Here is a 21281-nt window from a genome sequence, read left to right as displayed (position 1 = left end):
TGTTTTTGCATCAGGGGCATTGGAATATCATCCGACACACCATGTTTCGTGTGCCAGTTCGGTGGCTGTATTAGTGTCAGGATCGACAGGGAATCTGCGTCATGCGAACCGATGCTGGGCGTGCGTCTGAACTTTGTCTCGACGCAGCGCATCACTGTGTGCTGATGGCGATCGTACAGACGCAGGCGACGCATCACTGCCCCAGGAAGAACTAGGCATAGAGGCCTTATGGGCCTATGTGGAAGGAGGTTGCCCAGCTCTACCTTTGTTGCCCCTTACCTTTTGAGTGGAGGAGGAGGAGGAGGCCTGTTTTGAGTCCTTCGGCCTGGTTGCTTCTCTGGCCGGAGATGAGTGGGTGGAAAGTTGTGTGGATAAGACCCCGATGTGTCCCGGGCACTTTCCTTTAAATTCAAAATTTTTGCGGCTCGTTGTCCCCCAGGGCCCAGAGACATCTTACCAGAATCATGGCAGGTCGCCATGTCGTGGTCGGGCCCAAGGCAGATATAACAAACTTTACGCCCGTCTGTGGCGGACATGATTTTGCCGCAACAGCAAAACTTAAATCCGGGGACCTTTGAGGCCCATAGGTAGCACTGAAAAGTGCTGTTTTGTGGCTCTCAGTGAGAAGAAAAATAGAAGAAAGGCAAGAGCAGAAGAAGCTGCATCCGGATTGCGTGCGGGAAAAGAGAAACTGGCAGGAGACTGTTCGCTGCGAGGGAAAGGCACCGTGCAGGCATGAAGTAGCAAATAAAAAATTAGCTTCTAGAAGAGTTCCCACCAAGAGCCGCCAGGGGGCTAATTCAGCCCTGCTTATCTGTGGAAAATAAGGATACCACTCAAATAAAAAAAAATTATTTTCATAACTAATAAAAGAATGTCACTTGAAAAAGCTGAAAGTGAAGTTTCTTCCTGAACACAATCACTGCTGCTGACCATTCAATGATACCACAGCACCATCTGCATACACAGACGGCATTAGTACAAACAGCAAACTCTCCTGACAAATCCCTGATCTGCAATAAAGATCTTTTACATCAAACAATTATATGTTCCAAAAACTTCCCTGAAACTGAATACATCCAACTTACTGTGCCACCTCCACTAACAAACTTTATCATCCAGGGTCTAATAGAGATAATCAGAGGTCTCCAAAATGTCATTCCACCAAATTCAGAAACAGCCACCATATAGAGCGATAGTCTGGACATTTACCCTTACAAAAAAGGGTAACTTTCCCCATCGCATATGTAGACCGATTGGAATGCAACCAAACCAGGAGCAATATCAGGAAATATTTCTTCATGGATAGGGCAGTAGATGGAGTTCAAAAGGGCATGGGATGAACACAGGGGTAAGTAACTTAGCTGCAACATTTCTGCATGTTGGTAACCTGCATGGAGAAGCAGTTATAACCCTAAACAACTTACTGGGCAGACCGGATGGGCCATTTATATTTATATGCCATCATTTACTATGTGTTTAAAATCATGAGAGGTCTAGAATGGGTAGATGTGAATAGGTTATTTACTCTTTCAGATAATAGAAGGACTAGGGGGCACTCCATGAAGTTAGCATGTGGCACATTTAAAACTAATCGGAGAAAGTTCTTTTTTACTCAACGTTTCTCAGCCCCGCCCTGCTCTTCGGCGTTAGCAGCAGCAGCATGGCCACTGGCCATGGTCCTGCACAACTTCCTGCTTCCTGTTCCTAAGGCGTGGGCTGCGCCTGTTCACAAGATTTAAAGGGCCCGCGGCCGGATATGCCCTGGGCCCCACCTGATGACTGCTTCCTGTCTCAGCCCTATAAGAGGGCTTCACCTTCAGTCCTGCCTTGCATTGGAGTCACTTGCTCCTGGAAGTCTCACCTTCCAGCTCTCCGTCAGGTCTTTGTTCTTCGTTGGAGCTCCATGTCTCATCTTGCTTTCTGAGTCTTCGTTGCTTCCTGTGGTTTCCTGATGTTCCATGTCGTCATGTTTAGAGGTTCCTAGTCCAGGCTTCCTGATGTTTCATGCTTCGTTCCTCCTTCGCCTATTTCGAGTCCTCCTGATCCTCCAGGTGACACCTGGCCTCGTCATTGGAGTCTTGTCTCAGTTGGATTCCCTTCCTGCGCTTGTCCCGCTCTCGGCATGGTCCGTGACCAGCCTTCTAGGTTGTGTAGGGCGCGCTATAGGGACAGGGTGGTCCGTGACCAGCCCATTGGATCCGCCATGTTGGTGGGCTGTGTAGGGTGCCCTGAGAGACAGTGCCAATGTTTGAACCTTCCCAGCTTCTTGTCTCGTCCAAGAGTCTTCCAAGATCCTCATCCACTTCCAGAGTCTTCTCGTCCATGTCTTGAGTCTTCTTTTTTTTTTGTATTATAGCTTTTTATTGAGTGTAATAAACAGGTAAATTTGTACAAAAAGTGTATGTGGTTATACAATTTGTGCAATACAACAATAAGCTCATGGAGTCCATGATGCGCAACAAAACCACCAACATAATCAACACACTCATTTCTTCCCCCATCCCTCCCAAAACCCCCCTGCTCTTTAGACCAAGAATCACAAGAAACATTGAAATACAACTACATAAAATACATAAGATACATAAGATACAACCCACCCCAGCCGTAGGGTGACACTTTCTCCTATCATCCTGCTGATGATTCTCCTCTTCTCCTTAGCCTCCTTATCCCCATCCATCCTTTAAGGGTTTGACCTTGTTTTAAATATGAAACACTTAAAGCAAAATTGCTAGGGAAGAACCTTTGCCTGCCAAGTAACATAAGGATCCCAGATTTTTTGAAAAGCTTGGATAGTCCTATGCTTACATGCTGTAATTTTACCAAGTTTGAAAATAAGTTATACTTTCTTCTGTACTTCCATCAAGGTAGGTACATTTGTAGTCTCCCAATATTTGACCACAATACAACGTGCTGCAACAAAAACATAATAATCCAGACACCTTGGTGAGAGTACCTGCAAATTCTCAGAGACGTATAGCAAAACTTGACAAGCAGAATAGCCTGTCATATCGGGACACATCTCTGACAGCCATTTAAACACCTGCTGCCAGAATTGTTGGATATGAGGGCAAGACCACCACATATGAAGAAAGGTTCCATCCTGCTGACAGCCCTTCCAACTCCCAGATTTGATAGGATATAATTTATGTAAGTGCATAGGACTAAGATGCCATCAATACAATAATTTATAACAATTTTTCTTTAGGGAAGAGGCTATCATTCCCCTGTCCAATCCTTGGTAAATAGTCCTCCACCCGTCCAAATCCACTGTCACACCAAGATCCCTTTTCCCAAGCCTGGACAAAATGGGGTTTATTGCGCACATCCGAGTTAAGAAACCCATACAACTTGGAGATAGCCTTGGATATTTTATTGGCTCCCTGACAAAGCCCTTCAAAAAATGTAACTCCTTGATGCAAATTCTCCCGTATCTGAGGAGATGACAAGAAATGTCGGAGCTGTAAGTATTGAAATTGCTCACCGGCATGTAGGTCATTCCAACATGTAAGCCTACACTTAGCACCAATCATCCTAAATTCCATCTCAGACCACCCTCTCCCCTTCCTAACCCTGCATTACCTCCCCACCTTGGATACAATTTCAGCCATGTATACTGTTATGAGCTTAAGCACTCAACCTCTGTATTTCCCATAACTGCTCATTTTTAATAATGTATACAACCTTACAATTCAATGCTGTTATTCTCTGTACATAGTTCTCCTGTTTGTATTTATTCTCCTCTCCCCCTAGTTGCCAGTTATGTTCTCCATTTTCGCTTGCTTGTTATTTGTAAAACGCCTAATACGCGTTTGTTTGTGTTATCCTGTAAACTGATTTGATATCCTTGATGAATTTTGGTATATAAAACTAACAAATAAATAAATATCGGCGGCGGAGTTCTGCAAAAGGTAGTATCCCCTGAGGGCCCCAGATTTGTGCTATAGTGTAAATCTGCTTGGTCTTCCAAGAAGCAAAAAGCTTTACATGGAATCCCTGGTGGAAAATCCAAAAGTGGAAAAAAGATGGGATTGCAGAGAACAAAGCTTTGTTCCCATAACTTTACTCCTCCATTTATCTCATATCATTAAAGTAGTCTGGACGGGCACAGATAGCATATTAAGAGGCAGCCATGTTTTACGGGGTTGCCATGGGAGCGCAGTTAGAGGCATAGTCCCCACCATCGCTTGCTCCAGTTTTACCCAAGAGTCTTATGTGTCACAAGGCCTCAGTCTGCCCTCATCCTCAGTTCAGCCTGCTGCTTCTTTCCGATACCCAGCGGCAGGTCCGAAAGGGCTGGGAACGGTCGGAGGACTGTTCATATACCAACATAACGTTGTTGGCTTCCAGAAGCATGCAGGTCCGGCAGAAGGTCAGACTTCGTCTTCGCCCATGCTAGGACACGCCTCGCCAACCCTCAGTGCTGTCTTGGATTCGTCTGGGATCATGCCGAGGCCCAAGGGCAGACTATCCCCTCAGGTTGGGATCGCTCTCCCAGCGGTCCCCAAACCTAACACCGACAGCCATACTCCACTGATGGTATACCTCAATGGTTTGGGGATCGCTCTCCCAGCGGTCCCCAAACCTAACACCGACAGCCATACTCCACTGATGGTATACCTCAATGGTTTGGGGATCGCTCTCCCAGCGGTCCCCAAACCTAACACCGACAGCCATACTCCACTGATGGTATACCTCAATGGTTTGGGGATCGCTCTCCCAGCGGTCCCCAAACCTAACACAGACAGCCATACTCCACTGATGGTATACCTCAATGGTTTGGGGATCGCTCTCCCAGCGGTCCCCAAACCTAACACAGACAGCCATACTCCACTGATGGTATACCTCAATGGTTTGGGGATCGCTCTCCCAGCGGTCCCCAAAACCTAACAGAGACAGCCATACTCCACTGATGGTATACCTCAATGGTTTGGGGATCGCTCTCCCAGCGGTCCCCAAAACCTAACAGAGACAGCCATACTCCACTGATGGTATACCTCAATGGTTTGGGGATCGCTCTCCCAGCGGTCCCCAAAACCTAACACCGACAGCCATACTCCACTGATGGTATACCTCAATGTTCTTCTATATCCCTTCCAGACACCGCAAAGGAGGATCATCGGCACCCCCAATGCTAGATAATCTCAAGGGCACCTGGCCACGATACACCCTGGATGCTCCAGCATTCTAGGGTGCCTGGGATTAATGGCAGCCCTGGTGCTCAACGGCGCCACAGCTGCCCCAGGCCCGAAGCCCTTGTCGGCCGAGAAAGTTATGGATAAATCAGATAAAACCCAGAGCAACAAACATGCGTAAAACAGTTCTTCACTCCCAAACACACATTTAAAGAGCCAGTCATTTACAAATTCTGTAAACACTAAAGAATTTGGTTCTAAGCAGATGACCTTTGTCAGCAACTTTTACTGCTAAATGAAAGTATTTTTTTTTAATTTTAACCATTTTATGTACATATTCCAACTGTCATGCTAATAAATTATCCTCAATCTAAAAAGTCCAAAGATTAGAGGCAGTACATGAAATAGCTCCATCATCCTCACCTCCCCGCCACTCCCTGCACCACCATCCCCTGTGCCCTATACGTCACCCTCACCTCCTCGCCGCTCCCTGCACCACCATCCCCTGTGCCCTATACGTCACCCTCACCTCCTCGCCACTCCCTGCACCACCATCCCCTGTGCCCTATACGTCACCCTCACCTCCTCGCCTCTCTCTGCACCACCATCCCCTGTGCCCTATACGTCACCCTCACCTCCTCGCCTCTCCCTGCACCACCATCCCCTGTGCCCTATACGTCACCCTCACCTCCTCGCCTCTCTCTGCACCACCATCCCCTGTGCCCTATACGTCACCCTCACCTCCTCGCCTCTCCCTGCACCACCATCCCCTGTGCCCTATACGTCACCCTCACCTCCTCGCCTCTCTCTGCACCACCATCCCCTGTGCCCTATACGTCACCCTCACCTCCTCGCCACTCCCTGCACCACCATCCCCTGTGCCCTATACGTCACCCTCACCTCCTCGCCTCTCCCTGCACCACCATCCCCTGTGCCCTATACGTCACCCTCACCTCCCTCGCCTCTCTCTGCACCACCATCCCCTGTGCCCTATACGTCACCCTCACCTCCTCGCCTCTCCCTGCACCACCATCCCCTGTGCCCTATACGTCACCCTCACCTCCCCGCCTCTCCCTGCACCACCATCCCCTGTGCCCTATACGTCACCCTCACCTCCTCGCCTCTCCCTGCACCACCATCCCCTGTGCCCTATACGTCACCCTCACCTCCTCGCCTCTCCCTGCACCACCATCCCCTGTGCCCTATACGTCACCCTCACCTCCTCGCCTCTCTCCTGCACCACCATCCCCTGTGCCCTATACGTCACCCTCACCTCCTCGCCTCTCCCTGCACCACCATCCCCTGTGCCCTATACGTCACCCTCACCTCCTCGCCTCTCTCTGCACCACCATCCCCTGTGCCCTATACGTCACCCTCACCTCCTCGCCTCTCTCTGCACCACCATCCCCTGTGCCCTATACGTCACCCTCACCTCCTCGCCTCTCCCTGCACCACCATCCCCTGTGCTCTATACGTCACCCTCACCTCCTCGCCTCTCTCTGCACCACCATCCCCTGTGCCCTATACGTCACCCTCACCTCCCTCGCCTCTCTCTGCACCACCATCCCCTGTGCTCTATACGTCACCCTCACCTCCTCACCACTCCCTGCACCACCATCCCCTGTGCCCTATACGTCACCCTCACCTCCTCACCACTCCCTGCACCACCATCCCCTGTGCCCTATACGTCACCCTCACCTCCTCACCACTCCCTGCACCACCATCCCCTGTGCTCTATACGTCACCCTCACCTCCTCACCACTCCCTGCACCACCATCCCCTGTGCCCTATACGTCACCCTCACCTCCCCGCCGCTCCCTGCACCACCATCCCCTGTGCCCTATACGTCACCCTCACCTCCTCGCCTCTCTCTGCACCACCATCCCCTGTGCCCTATACATCACCCTCACCTCCCTTACCACTCCCTGCACCACCATCCCCTGGCTCTGACAACATCATCCTTACCTCCTCGCCGCTCTCTCCACCACCATCCTTCCCACTGCTAATGTTCTTGGTGCTGCCTTTAGAAGATTTTGGGGGTTCCTGCAAAGAGTAATTGTATCAGTTTTTCCTCTTCATATGCCTTAATTCTCAACACAGAGAAAAACGTTAGGATAACACAAACACTCACGATCCTGAGAAGGATGGCTGAGAAAGGCTGGATGGCAATAGGGTTGGGTAGCAGACAGTCACACTTTCTTTCTGCACATTAAAATTCAAACGTAAAATACAGCAAAATCAGAAAACCTGGAGATAACATTTTAATTATTGCTTGTGAGGTATCAACCCTAATAAATGACCGTCCCAGCCCATTTGAAAGACTCATTCACTGGGATAATAAGCACCCTACTGGCCAAATTTCCTGAGGGACAACTTCCAAAAAAGGCTTTATCTGTTTCCTAAGAGATAGCCAATCATTTTCTTCCGTAAGTTCCCAAGGAAGTGAATCCCACCATTTCAACCCTACTACAGGAAAATACCTGAGGAGTTGGCCTCTCTCCGAGACGCAAGACAGAGGAGCAACTTTCTGCAGTGTGAAGTTTCCAAACTTCCTCATGGATAGACTTGAAAACAGGAGTAAGTAGCTTGAATCTAATTCTCAGAAAAAATGGCAAGAGAGTGCAGTACTGTGCACCCTAAAATAACCCTTCTGCTGTGTTCTGCACTCCTGGAGCGTTCGCATTGAAGTCTGGGGAAGGCCTATTAAAATGGAGTACAGTAAACTAGGCCTGGCATTACAGTAGCAGAAGCAAATATTTCATCTCTTAAGCAAGCAAAGCTTCTAGAAGGTAACTTGAAGCAAAGATCTAAAATGGGGTTTCAACATGAGCCTGGAGTTTAACATCACCCCTAAATTACATCTAAATACAGTGGCTTGCAAAAGTATTCAACCCACTAAAAAGTAGATATCTGAATTACAAATACCTCAGATTATTCCAGATAGTATGTGTAATGTAAACCAATATGTTATTAAAGTACATTTTCAAAGTCACAATTCATTATCTCTGCATTTTTTGTAAAATAAAATTAAAAACTGAAAAAAGCTGCTTGCATTAGTATTCAGCCCCTTCAGCCAAGTACTTAGTATTAGGGATGTGCATTCGTTTACAATGAATATGACATCCCTATTCGTTTCATTTGTGTGACCGCAAAACGAATGGCGACCCCCCCATGAATGAAACATATATTTGTTTAATTCATTTAGTTCACAGTGCTTTCTTATCAGCCTTTTGCAAGAGAAGGTCATGTGAGAGTATCCATAACAACCAGCCCTTTCCTGTGAGTCATAAGTGACCTCACAGCCCTGTCAGAGTGGGTCAGACAGGTTGGCAAGGAGACCAGAATGCCAACCTATCAGAGCGAAGCATTTTTTTTTAATTCAGCCAATCGCTGCTCTGTGATGCTGATCCTGGTGAGCAAGGATACCACAGTGCACTTTCTGCTCGGGTTCTATCTGAGAAGGTTGCTTGCTGATTGTCTCAAATCTCTATTCAATTGCTGAAAATCAGAGCTATTGCTGAAAAATATTTTTGTCCTTTTTTGCTGCTGTGCTAATGAGACCTCTATTAAGGGGGACTGTTAACAGTAGAAATTACGTAAGGAAATGACCAGAAAATAAATATTGTACCACAGTTTCATGAACACTAACAACATAAGAACATAATTAGTGGAAATAGGTATGGGACCTTCCCTATTATGCAAGAACCCCTCTAACTGATCAGGTTCAAAGAAAATGTACTTAATGGTGTCCAATTTAACTAAGCATTTACAGGGGTAATATAAAAGAAATATGGCACCCATATTTAAAACTTGCTGTCTTTTTTTGCAAAAAAACTTTCCGTCTCGTCTGAGTGGTTTTTGCTAGATCAGGAAACATTATTAGCTGTTGGCCACAATACCTTTTGTCTGGGATTCGAAAAAACATTTTCATAGTCCAAATTCTATCAGATTCCAGAGCGAATACTACCAAAAGTGTAGCACAGCCCTCAGTATTAATCTGTGAGTCATTAAGTAAAGCTGTTAAATTTTCCAATGCATTAGGTTGGGTAGGGGGGTTGCTTAAGGATTCATTACTCTGAGGTACAACAGGTCTTGAAGAAATATAAAATGCTTTTGTAATAGGGGGAATAGTTTCCTGTGGGACCTTAAGTACCTTGAGGTAAAATTTCCTGAGCATCTCTATGGGTGAAATAATAGAGGACTTAGGGAAATTTAATATCCTCAAATTCAATCTTCTTGAGTTATTTTCTAACGCTTCTAGCCTACACCGATTCAATTCTTGCCCTTTAATCAACGCTATAATCACATTTCCCTAATGTATCACATTGCTTTTCCAATTTTATAATACTTTCCATATTTTTCTTAATACTTTCATCGTGACACATGACCTGATGTTGAATAGCATTAACAGCCTTCGAGATAGTTTCAATTTTAGTCCCAAAGGAAATCTCTAGTCCTTTTATAGCAGTCCACAATGCTTCCAGTGTAATCTGTGTTGGTGCTTCCGGCAAAGTAGGTAACACAACAGAAAGAGATACCAATGGGGAGTTACAAATTTGTGTTGTTGCCGATGACTCCAAAAGAACAGGTACCCCCACCCCAGGAGAGTCTAGTTCAACACTATTTGGTTGAATTTGCTTCTCCTGTGAACCAAATTATATCCTGGGTGGTAACCGAATGTCAGGGCTAAGGGAGGTGGAATTTCCTGATATAGAGGGCCCCATGGCCCCCATGCCTACATGAGGCGTCCCTGTAGGAGTACTGGTCCCCATCGGCTGTAAAAACCCATCTATCATCAACTGGGATACGGAAGAACTGAAGAAATGGAGGGGAGTACTCATTCAGTCCCTTTCCTCTTCTTCCCCATGTGAGAAACAGGTTAAAGCCCCAAAGAAATAAGAGGAGTGAGAGGACTTACTTAAGGATGTTCTGAGTCCACTGCCACAGCAATCAGGTATCAGATGGGGATGATTTTCTTGATCTTATTCTAAATTAAACAAAGCCGCACACCCCTTTGGTGCATGCCGGCTGCGACTGCGTGCCAAACAGAGCCGCTTAAGAAGGCCCCTCTGAGGTCCCCGGCTGCTGACGTCAAGGGCGGGTTCAGGCTGCCTGCAGCTGGGGCTCCGTTGGAGCAAGATTCACTTCGCTCCCGGTTGGGAGTCCTGACCTCCTTCATTTCTCACTCTCTCCCAGCCCCCTACTGCACTCAGACTGTATCTCTCTCTCTCACCCACTGAGAAAAAAAAAGGAGTGACAAGATGCAGTAGTGGCATTTTGATGCTGATCTTACCCCCCTGGGGTAGGTTGCAGGCAGGGTTTGGGTGGTGTGGGTGGGAAATAGTGGGAGAGTTACAGTGGCTGTCTGGCAGTGGGCATTGTACAACTACAGGCAGCATCACAGTAAGTACTGTAGGAATTTGGCTTGCAGACTCACAGCAGGAGTGGTCAGGCTGAGACTTCCAGTGTTTTACCTGGAGTTTCAGTTTTTGTACACATAGAGCAGTCTCAGTTGTAGTGTACAGCAAGACACTGCACTGTATGGGTGTAATTTTCCACACTCACATAAAGGCCGAGCGCACTGTATAACCTGCACTCTGACGCAGGTTAAATAGGAGCTAATCCAGCCCCTAATGCAATAGGGGGATTTAGCACCTATTTAACCCGTAGACGCGGATTGAATGCAATAGCAATCATCACATGCAAATGCATGTGAATGAGCGCTATTACTCATTCACTCCACATGCAAAAAAAAAATAGTGTATGTCTCAGACGCACATTTTGCTCTCAGCTATTAACGCCTGCCTGGAGCAGGCGTTAATAGCTGAGCGCAGGTAAGAGAAGTACAGAAAAAAAACTGCTTTTCTGTACTTCTTTTCTTAAGTAAAAAAAAAAAGAAACCTCGGCAGCCATTTTCATTACTAACAGATTGTCGGTTATGAAAACCATCACCGAGTTTACCGGCATCGATCTTCATACTGGCAGACTCAGTGGGGTCGCGTTAGCAAGGAGGTGCTAAGGTCGCGCAAGCGACCATAGCTCCTCCATGCTAGCACGACCCCCTAATTTGGGTATTGCATGGCGCCCCACTTGCGGGCTTTTCAGTGCTCGCTTTCCGCGCTTTTTATTGCATCGGCCCCATATATTGGTACAGTGGTGTTCAGTACAACTAATAAAGAAATAATCCTTTTAATCCAAATCCCCAGTAGGCAGTGACATTAAAATCCATGATGTCAGGGAAAGGTACAGGTCGAGTGATTGGCACTGGCAGAGGAGGCACTTCAAGAGGCAGTCCCCCATTAAAGTTAAAAAGGGACCTGTTCCAATCCAAAATCTCTGGAGGGGCAGGCAGTTCCAGCTAGAAAAAAAAAACAACTTACATTTAAAGATGATGCTCCGCCACCACCTGTTTCTGGCCCTGTTTTGGAGGTGAGGGAAGGGGAGGCTGAGCCATCCAAGGGAGTTGGGGTAGTGGAGAAAGCAAAAGAGCGAGACCCGAAAGCAGCAGTGTGACAGCAGACTCTAGTTAGCACTGACGATGTAGCGCAGTCACTGTTTGCTTCTGATTCTGATGAAGAATCATCTTTTATGGGATTCCCTTCATCAGAAATGGAAGACATAATAGCTGAAGAAGGTTTAGGAGGATTAGTTAGTTCTGTCTTAGCCTCCACTTCAGTGCTGGAGGAGAGAGAAGAAACTGATGATGAGGAGGAGGAAGAGCAGTCAGTGCAGGCACAGAGTGTGACTGATGCCCCTTGCATTGCTTCTCAGGGTGCACCCACTACTTCAACTCCAGTGCCAGCATCCACCCCGAAGGCTATAGAGAAGGGATCACGAACGACATCTGCGATCTGGAGCCACTTTAAAGTGAGGGAGGACCCACGTTTTGCTCAGTGTACTTACTGTGCCTGGGATATTAGCAGAAGCAAGGAAGCAAGTGGGCCATCTAACTAATTCTGTAATGATGCATCATATGAAGAGGCAACACTCAACAGTACTGACATCTGAGGATGGTGGCAGTACCAGTCAGGGGACCCCTTTTTCCAGGCAGCATAAAGTGGATGAAAAGGAGCAGACTCACCCCACGCCCTCAGCTCCTTCTAACAGTCAGGTGGCAGGTCAGCAGGCCCCTGCCATGCGTCAGAAGCGACAACCCACCATGGAGGAAATGGGGTGGTGTGCAGTAACGCTATCCCGGGGTAGGAGGCAGGCAGCCTCAAAAGTTGTAACCAGGACCATTGGGGAAATGATTGCCCTTAATGACTAGCCCTTGCAGTTAGTGCAGACTGTGGGTTTCAAGCATTTGCTGAAGGTCTTAGCTCCAAATTACAAAGCCATCTCCAGAACCACATTTAGCAGAAATATCCTCCCTAGCCTGAACAAGCAGTGTCACAGTCGCATCCAGGTGCTGCTAGCTAAGGAAGAGGGGAGTCTGCATTTCACCTGAGATATCTGGACCACCATAAACGCTTCACACTTTTACCTCTCCCTGACAGCACACTGGTGGGATCTGGCTGAGGCAGGGGCAGGCAGCAGCTCTATTAGTGACCAAGAATCAGGGTGCAGGTTATACACCCACCTGATGGACAAGGCCCATACCTCGGCCAGTATTCTAGCATGCATCAGACAGATGCTGGAGGGCTGGCAGCTACACCAGCGAGACAGGAATCCTCAGGCAGGGTTCTTTGTCACAGACAATGGTGCAAACATGGCAATATCTGACGGGGGCTTTCAGAGGATCCGATGTTTTGCACACACTTTGCACATGGTAGTGAAGTCAGCTCTGGGGTTGGATTCCAATGACAAAGAGAATGAATACCTGCATAGGTTAATACAGAAGTGCCGGAACATAGCAGCGCACTTCCACAGAAGTGTGAAGGCGGGGCAGATTCTCCGACAAAAGCAGACTGATTTGGAGATGCCTCACAAGCGTCTCATTCAAGACATTGCCACCCGGTGGAATTCCACCTTTATGATGCTCGAGAGGTTAGTGGAGCTGCAGCCACCCCTTCATGAACTTTCTGGTACAATGGACATAGGTGTGCAGAATCCCCTAGGGCATCATAGAAACATAGAAATGACGGCAGAAGAAGACCAAATGGCCCATCCAGTCTGCCCAGCAAGCTTCCCTCATTTCTTCTCTCATACTTATCTGTTTCTCTTAGCTCTTGGTTCTAATTCCCTTCCACCCCCGCCATTAATGTAGAGAGCGGTGATGGAGCTGCATCCAAGTGAAATATCTAGCTTGATTAGTTAGAGGTAGTAGGGGTAGTAACCGCCGCAATAAGCAAGCTACACCCATGCTTATTTGTTTTTACCCAGATTATGTTATACAGCCCTTATTGGTTGTTTATCTTCTCCCCTGCCGTTGAAGCAGGGAGCTATGCTGGATATGCGTCGAAAGTGAAGTATCAGGCACATTTGGTTTGGGGTAGTAACCGCCGTAACAAGCCAGCTACTCCCCGCTTTGTGAGTGTGAATCCTTTTTTCTTCTCCCCTGCCGTTGAAGTTATGCTGGATATGCGTGAAGTATCAGTTTTTCTTTTCCCCTGCCGTTGTAGCAGAGAGCTATGCTGGAAATTCGTGATGTATCAGTCTTTCTCCCATGCCGTTGAAGCAGAGAGCCATGCTGGATATGCTTCGATAGTGAAGTATCAGGTACATTTGGTTTGGGGTAGTAACCGCCGTAACAAGCCAGCTACTCCCCGCTTTGTGAGTGCGAACCCTTTTTTCTTCTCCCCTACCGTTTAAGCAGAGAGCTCTGCTGGATGTGTGAAGTAACAGTTTTTCTTTTCCCCTGCTGTTGAAGCAGAGAACTATGCTGGATATGCATTGAAAGTGAAGTATAAGAATGGAGTGATCAAGCTAGTTGAAAGGCATCAGGAATAGAGGAAGGTGGAGGTAGTAATTTGGATATTTGGTTTGGGGTAGTAACTGCCGTAACAAGCCAGCTACTCCCGTCTTTGTGAGTGCAAATCCTTTTTTCCACATTTCCTCTTGCTGTTGAAGCTTAGAGTGATGTTGGAGTCACAGTAACCATGTGTATGTTTATTGAATAAGGGTATTGTCTCCAGGCAGTAGCCATCATTCTGGCGAGTCACCCACTCTTCATTGGCGGCCTCTTGACTTTATGGATCCACAGTGTTTATCCCACGCCCCTTTGAAGTCCTTCACAGTTCTGGTCTTCACCACTTCCTCCGGAAGGGCATTCCAGGCATCCACCACCCTCACCGTGAAGAAATACTTCCTGACATTGGTTCTGAATCTTCCTCCCTGGAGCTTCAAATCGTGACCCCTGGTTCTGCTGATTTTTTTCTTATGGTAAAGGTTTGTTTGTTTGTTTGTTTTTCTTATGGTAAAGGTTTTCTTATGGTAAAGACCACATCATGATTGGTTAGTCATGAGTCAGCTGGTAAGAATCCTGCAGCCCTTCAAGGATGTCACGGAGGAGCTGAGTTCCAGAAGTGCCACCTTGGGGGACATCATCCCTATAGTTAATCTCCTGGATGAACATTTAGAGGCCTTTAAACAGGAAGAGGGAATGACAGCTGAGGTGCTGCATTGTCTGGACATTTTGCAGCAGCAGGTGGAAGAGAGATTAAGGCCTTTAAGGAAAGACCACACATATATGCTCGCCACAGTCTGTGATCCCCATGTGAAAGGGAAACTCGCCCTACAGTACGATTGTCTCCTATTGGTGAAGGATCTCCTGTTAGTAAAAGTTCGTGAACAGGAGCGCCATAAGCAGAGAAAGATTAGGTATGAAGCAGAGGAGGAAACAGCGGGCAGTTCCGAGAGTAGTGCAAGCCCAAGCAGGGGCAGCACTCTGTCAGCGACAGCTAGTACTCCCTCCTCCACTTCAGTACGCCAAAGCCATGTTGCCTCTAAAAAAATCATCTGTTCTGGCACAGGCTAGAGCGAAAGCAGCGGCAAGAAGGACTCTCAGCCCACCCAAGCGAAGGAGACACCAGCACAAATCTAGAAATCGCGCTTTTTACATCCAAATCCCTGCAGATCTGCCTAGTCTACGCCCCCCCAGGCTTAATTGAACAAGATCCCTCACCCATCACTGAATATCTCACTGTCAACATCAAAACAGACCTTCCCACTATTATCCTAGGGGATTTCAATCTCCATGTGCATGCCCACCCCGCCACCCCCGCCTGTGAAATCCTACTGGACACCCTCAAAGCCCTGGGTTTCAATCAAATCGTCACCGAACCCACACACAAAGCGGGCCACACACTCGACCTAATCTTCGTGAACTCTAAAATAACCATTGCCACCCCCCCTGTAATCACCCCAGTACCCTGGTCCGACCATTTCCTCATTAACGCAACCCTTGAAACCAAATCCCACACACCCTCCACACAAAAACACCATAAAACTATCTCCTTCCGTAAACATTGTAGTACAGAAGAGCTCAACCTAGCTTTCGACAAAATATCTAACAATATCGATCTCACCAACCCAGACACTGCTCTCCACTCCTGGAACAATCTCACAACGACCATAGCCAACAAGATATGCCCCATCATCCACAAAGAAATACCCATTGCACAATGTGAGAAAAGAAAACCTTGGTTCTCCACCAATTTAAAAACAATGAAACAAGAACTAAGAGCTAAAGAACGCGCCTGGCGCAAACAACCATCCACTACACTTAAAGCTACTTACAACAACACCTTGCACGCATACCGTCATGCAATTACCCAAGCCAAGCGTGATTTCCACGCAGCTAAGATCCATGACTACCAATTTAATGCAACTGCCTTATTCACATACGTATCAGAACTCACCGACCAAAACACACCTACCCTCAACGAAACCATCTCCAACAAAAGATGCGAAGAACTAGCTCTCTACTTCAAAAACAAAGTCGACAATATCCTACTTCGCTTCCCAGCCAACGTCACCCCCCTCACCCCCATCCCTAATGACAAAAAGATCACCCTTAGAGAATTTGACCTCACCACCAACATAGAAGTAGAAGCTATCCTAAAAAAGATGAAACCTGCCACACACCCCTCAGACACCATTCCCTCAAAAACCCTCCTCTCTATTACCCCCGCCATCACCAAACCTATTAAGGACCTAATCAACTGCTCCATTACCGCAGGTAGTGTCCCAAACCCACTCAAACTGGCCATAGTTAAACCCCTCCTGAAGAAATCCACCCTTGACCCCACAGACCCTGACCAATTACCGTCCGATTTCCAATCTTCCTTTCTTATCCAAAGTCCTAGAGAGGGTTATTAACAAACAACTGACGGACTTTTTAGAAGACCACAATGTCCTCCACACTAAACAGTTCGGTTTTCGTAAAGCCCGAAGCACCGAAACCCTACTACTGGCCATGACAGACACCATACTCAAAGGTATGGATCACGGAAACTCGTACCTCCTCGCCCTATTAGACATCTCAGCTGCCTATGATACAGTCAACCATCAAATACTAACGGCCCGCCTAGCAGAAATAGGCATCGCAGGTACAGCTCTATCATGGCTCTCCTCCTACCTCACAAACAGAGAATACGTAGTAAAAATCGACAAGCACGAATCCTCACGCATACCTATCACGCAAGGTGTACCCCAAGGCTCATCCCTATCCTCCACTCTCTTTAATATTTACCTCCTACCCCTATGCCACCTCCTCTCCGACCTAGGCCTGAATTTCTTCCTATATGCAAATGATGTGCAGATTCTCATACCGTTTCAAGAATCCATAAGCGAATCCTTGCAACGCTGGGAATCCTGCCTCACCACCATAAGCGCCTTGATATCTGAACTCCATCTAGCTTTAAACACTTCTAAAACAGAATTACTTATCATCTCCAACCAACCTGAACGTTTCACCCTCCCCATGCGACAGAACACTCCTCAAAATACTACCACAACCCTCTCTCAGACCCAGTCTGTAAGAGACCTGGGCATCTTCATAGATCAGCACCTAAGTTTTAAACCCCACATCAAAACCCTACTTAAGGGGGGTTTCTATAAACTTAACATCCTAAACAAACTCAAACCCCTCCTCCACACCAATGATTTCCGCACAGTCATACAGACCACCATGCTCACAAAATTAGACTATTGCAACTCCCTGCTACTAGGACTCCCCGCCACCACCATCAAACCCCTTCAGATTCTACAAAACTCCATGGCCAGAGTCATAACCGGTACGCGCAAAAGAGACCACATCACCCCCATACTAAAGGACCTACATTGGTTGCCCATCTCCTTCCGCTCACAATACAAAACCCTCACCATCCTTCACAACACCCTACATAAACACAACCACACCTGGCTCGATGAAATGCCTCATTACCGCTCCTCCAACCGCCCCACAAGAACAACCCATACAGGTACTCTCCACATCCCATCCCTCAAAACAGCACACTCTACTCATACCAGAGGGAGAGCCTTCTCTGTCGCTGGCCCCACCCTCTGGAACTCCCTCCCCACCCTCCTACGCCAAGAGACATCCTTTCACAAATTTAAGAAAGGAGTCAAGACATGGCTTTTCCGACAGGCCTACCCCGACACAAACCAAATTTAATATCCCCTTTAGCCCCCTTGCTCTACCTTATACTCCTTGCTCCCCCCCTTTCCCAGGTCCTTCCTCTGAAGAAAACCTTTTACCCCTTTAAATACCACCTTCTTCAACTTTTCCATAATCCTACCTAGTTAAGCGATTCCATGTACATTAGCCATCTGTACATGGTATCCCTCTTTTCTGCCTTTTTCTCCCCTCATTTCTTCAAACAAGCCTTTCTCCCCCTCCCTTCCTTATCCCACTTTCTCTCCCCTTTTTTTCCTCAATCTACACCTTTCTTATCCCCCTTTTCCTACCCTTCCTACCTTCTACCCCTTACCCTCTCCCCCCCCTCGCCCTACCCCCCTGCCTACCCTTCTTTCAAACTTACACTCCTCGTTTTCCTTTAACATTATTTATTTTGTTGTATTTTGCTTTTGGTTTTTCTGTTTGTTGCTTCTCGTTTTAGTAACATCCTATTGTTTCAATGTCATACTGTTATATTGTTATATTGTTATACTGTATTTCCCAATTGAGTTCCATGTAAACCGGCATGATGTGTTTCACGAATGTCGGTAAATAAAAGTTAATAAATAAAAAAATAAATAAAATAATAAAAAAAATGTCAGTGACACGGTATCTCTCAGAGCCTACAGGGGGCATGCAGACAGATCCACCGACATCTTGGGCACACAAGACCAGTGTCTGCCCACACCTAGCCAAAGTGGCTCAGCGATATCTGTCCTGTCCACCAACCAGTGTGCCCAGTGAATGTGTCTTTTCAATGACAGGGGATTTCATGAGCCCGCATCGCTCAAGGCTGGCACCAGAGTTGATGGAAAAGCTACTGTTTTTGAAAATAAACAAGCTTTTGCTTGGGTTTCCAGATTTTCCCTGAAGAGGATGTTGGGGAAGTACCCGTACTGGAGAAGGTTTTCATGGGTAATGATTCAGACGGACTGAACCAAATCACGGTGAACCTAGAAGATGTGGCAGACCTGATTAACAAACTGAAGAGTAGCAAATCACCTGGACCGGATGGTATACACCCCAGAGTTCTGAAGGAACTAAAAAATGAAATTTAAGACCTATTAGTAAAAATTTGTAACCTGTCATTCAAATCATCCATTGTACCTGAAGACTGGAGGATAGCTAATGTAGCCCCCATATTTAAAAAGGGCTCCAGAGGCGATCCGGGAAACTACAGACCGGTTAGCCTGACTTCAGTGCCAGGAAAAATAGTGGAATGTGTTCTAAGCATCAAAATCACAGAACATATAGAAAGACATGGTTTAATGGAACAAAGTCAGCATGGCTTTACCCAAGGCAAGTCTTGCCTCACAAATCTGCTTCACTTTTTTGAAGGAGTTAATAAACATGTGGATAAAGGTGAACCTGTAGATGTAGTGTACTTGGATTTTCAGAAGGCATTTGACAAAGTTCCTCATGAGAGGCTTCTAGGAAAAATAAAAAGTCTTGAGATAGGTGGCGATGTCCTTTCATGGATTACACACTGGCTAAAAGACAGGAAACAGAGAGTAGGATTAAATGGACAATTTTCTCAGTGGAAGGATATGGGCAGTGGAGTGCCTCAGGGATCTGTATTGGGACCCTTACTTTTCAATATATTTATAAATGATCTGGAAAGAAATACGACAAGTGAGGTAATCAAATTTGCAGATACAAAATTGTTCAGAATAGTTAAATCACAAGCAGATTGTGATAAATTGCAGGAAGACCTTGTGAGGCTGGAAAATTGGGCATCAAAATGGCAGATGAAATTTAATGTGGACAAGTGCAAGGTGAAGCATATAGGGAAAAATAACCCATGCTATAGTTACACAATCAGGCCGATACAGTTTCCCTGCCATTGGACGCTCGTTTTCCCTTACCCCTTATTCAGTAAGGGGCGGAAAACGCGCATCTAACCCGCTGGCCCTATTAGGTATTCGCGCGCGATTCAGAAAGTAAAATGAGCAGCCAAGCCGCACATTTTACTTTCAGAAATTAGCGCCTACCCAAAGGTAGGCGCTAATTTCTTCCGGCACCGGGAAAGTGCACAGAAAAGCAGTAAAAACGTTTTTTCTGTGCACCCTCCGACTTAATATCATGGCTATATTAAGTCGGAGGTCCCGAAGAGTAAAAAACGTTTTAAAAAATTGGAAGTCTGCCGGCGGCTGTCGGGTCGAAAACCGGACGCTCAATTTTGCCGGCGTCCAGTTTCCGAGCCCGTGGCTGTCAGCGGGCTCGAGAACCGACGCTGGCAAAATTGAGCGTAGACTGTCAAACCCGCTGACTGCTGCCGCTCCTTTTGCCCATTTCTACCGCCGGGCCTCATTTAAATACTGTACCGCGCACAGGCGAGCGGGCGTTCGCCCGATCTCCCGCGGACTTTACTGAATCGGCCTGAATGTTAGGTTCCATATTAGGTGCTACTACCCAAGAAAGAGATCTAGGTGTCAGTGGATAACACATTGAAATCGTCAGTTCAGTGTGCTGCGGCAGTCAAAAAAGGAAACAGTATGTTGGTAATTATTAGAAAGGGAATGGTGAATAAAACGGAAAACGTCATAATGCCTCTGTATCGTTCCATGGTGAGACCGCACCTTGAATACTGTGTACAGTTCTGGTCGCCGCATCTCAAAAAAGATATAATTGCGATGGAGAAGGTACAGAGAAGGGCGACCAAAATGATAAAGGGAATGGAACAGCTCCCCTGTGAGGAAAGACTAAAGAGGTTAGGACTTTTCAACTTGGAAAAGAGACGGCTGAGGGGGGATATGATAGAGGTGTTTAAAATCATGAGAGGTCTAGAACGGGTAGATATGAATCGGTTTTTCACTCTTTCGGATAATAGAAAGACTAGGGGGCACTCCATGAAATTAGCATGTGGCACATTTAAAACTAATCGGAGAAAGTTCTTCTTCAGTCAACGCACAATTAAACTGTGGAATTTGTTGCCAGAGGATGTGGTTAGTGCAGTTAGTATAGCGGCCTCAGAGGGAACTTTCCTTCCGCCTCCCCTCACCTTCCCCTCCCTAACCCCCCCCGGCCCTATCTAAACCCCCCCACCCACCTTTGTTGGCAGATTTACGCCTGCGGAAAACAGGCGTAAATCTGCACGCACCAGCAGGCTGCTGGCGCGCCATCACCCATCCCGAGGGCTGGTCCGGAGGCCTCGACCACGCCCCCGGGCCCGCCCCCGATATGCTGCATCACTCACGGCACGCCCCCCCGACACACCCCTCCATGCAAGCCCCGGGACTTGCGCACGCCACCAAGCCTATGCAAAATAGGCTCGGCGCGCGCAGGGGGGGGGGGGGGTACGCACGTACCCCTTTGAACATCTACCCCACTGTGCCAACTTCTCTTGCCACTCTGCCTTGCTGCCATAAACCAGACTACTCTACTCCTTGCGGTGTTCTTGCCACTATCATAGTTTCTCCTGAAGCTCCTATTGCTCTTATCTGGTGTGCCTTTGGCAAGCCAGAAAGGCCTGTTGCTCACGTGGCACAGCATAAGTGAATTCACTGAGAAATCCAATTGGACAGAGTTTGTTTGGCTACCGGGAGGACCGATTCATTCGAGTTAAAGGAAACAAACAGTTGAGAAGT

The 21281-nt window shown here is 47.1% G+C and overlaps 1 protein-coding gene across 3 annotated transcripts in view; it reads right to left on the bottom strand.

Moving 5' to 3' along the window:
* PPP2R5D (protein phosphatase 2 regulatory subunit B'delta) overlaps positions 1 to 21281 on the bottom strand; it is a 374106-nt gene that overhangs the window by 330645 nt on the left and 22180 nt on the right. For 2 of the 3 annotated variants that reach the window (XM_029592779.1, XM_029592780.1), the window contains exon 2: positions 7101 to 7178. In XM_029592779.1, coding sequence (XP_029448639.1) covers positions 7101 to 7178 — 78 coding nt within the window. Of the gene's footprint in view, positions 1 to 7100; positions 7179 to 7266; positions 7329 to 21281 lie in introns of those variants that run through there. The other variant, XM_029592781.1, reaches the window with a different exon arrangement.

Source organism: Rhinatrema bivittatum, chromosome 3 (genome assembly GCF_901001135.1).
Source record: "Rhinatrema bivittatum chromosome 3, aRhiBiv1.1, whole genome shotgun sequence".
NCBI classification, from domain to species: Eukaryota; Metazoa; Chordata; class Amphibia; order Gymnophiona; family Rhinatrematidae; genus Rhinatrema; species Rhinatrema bivittatum.
This window is presented reverse-complemented; position numbering and strand designations above follow the sequence as displayed.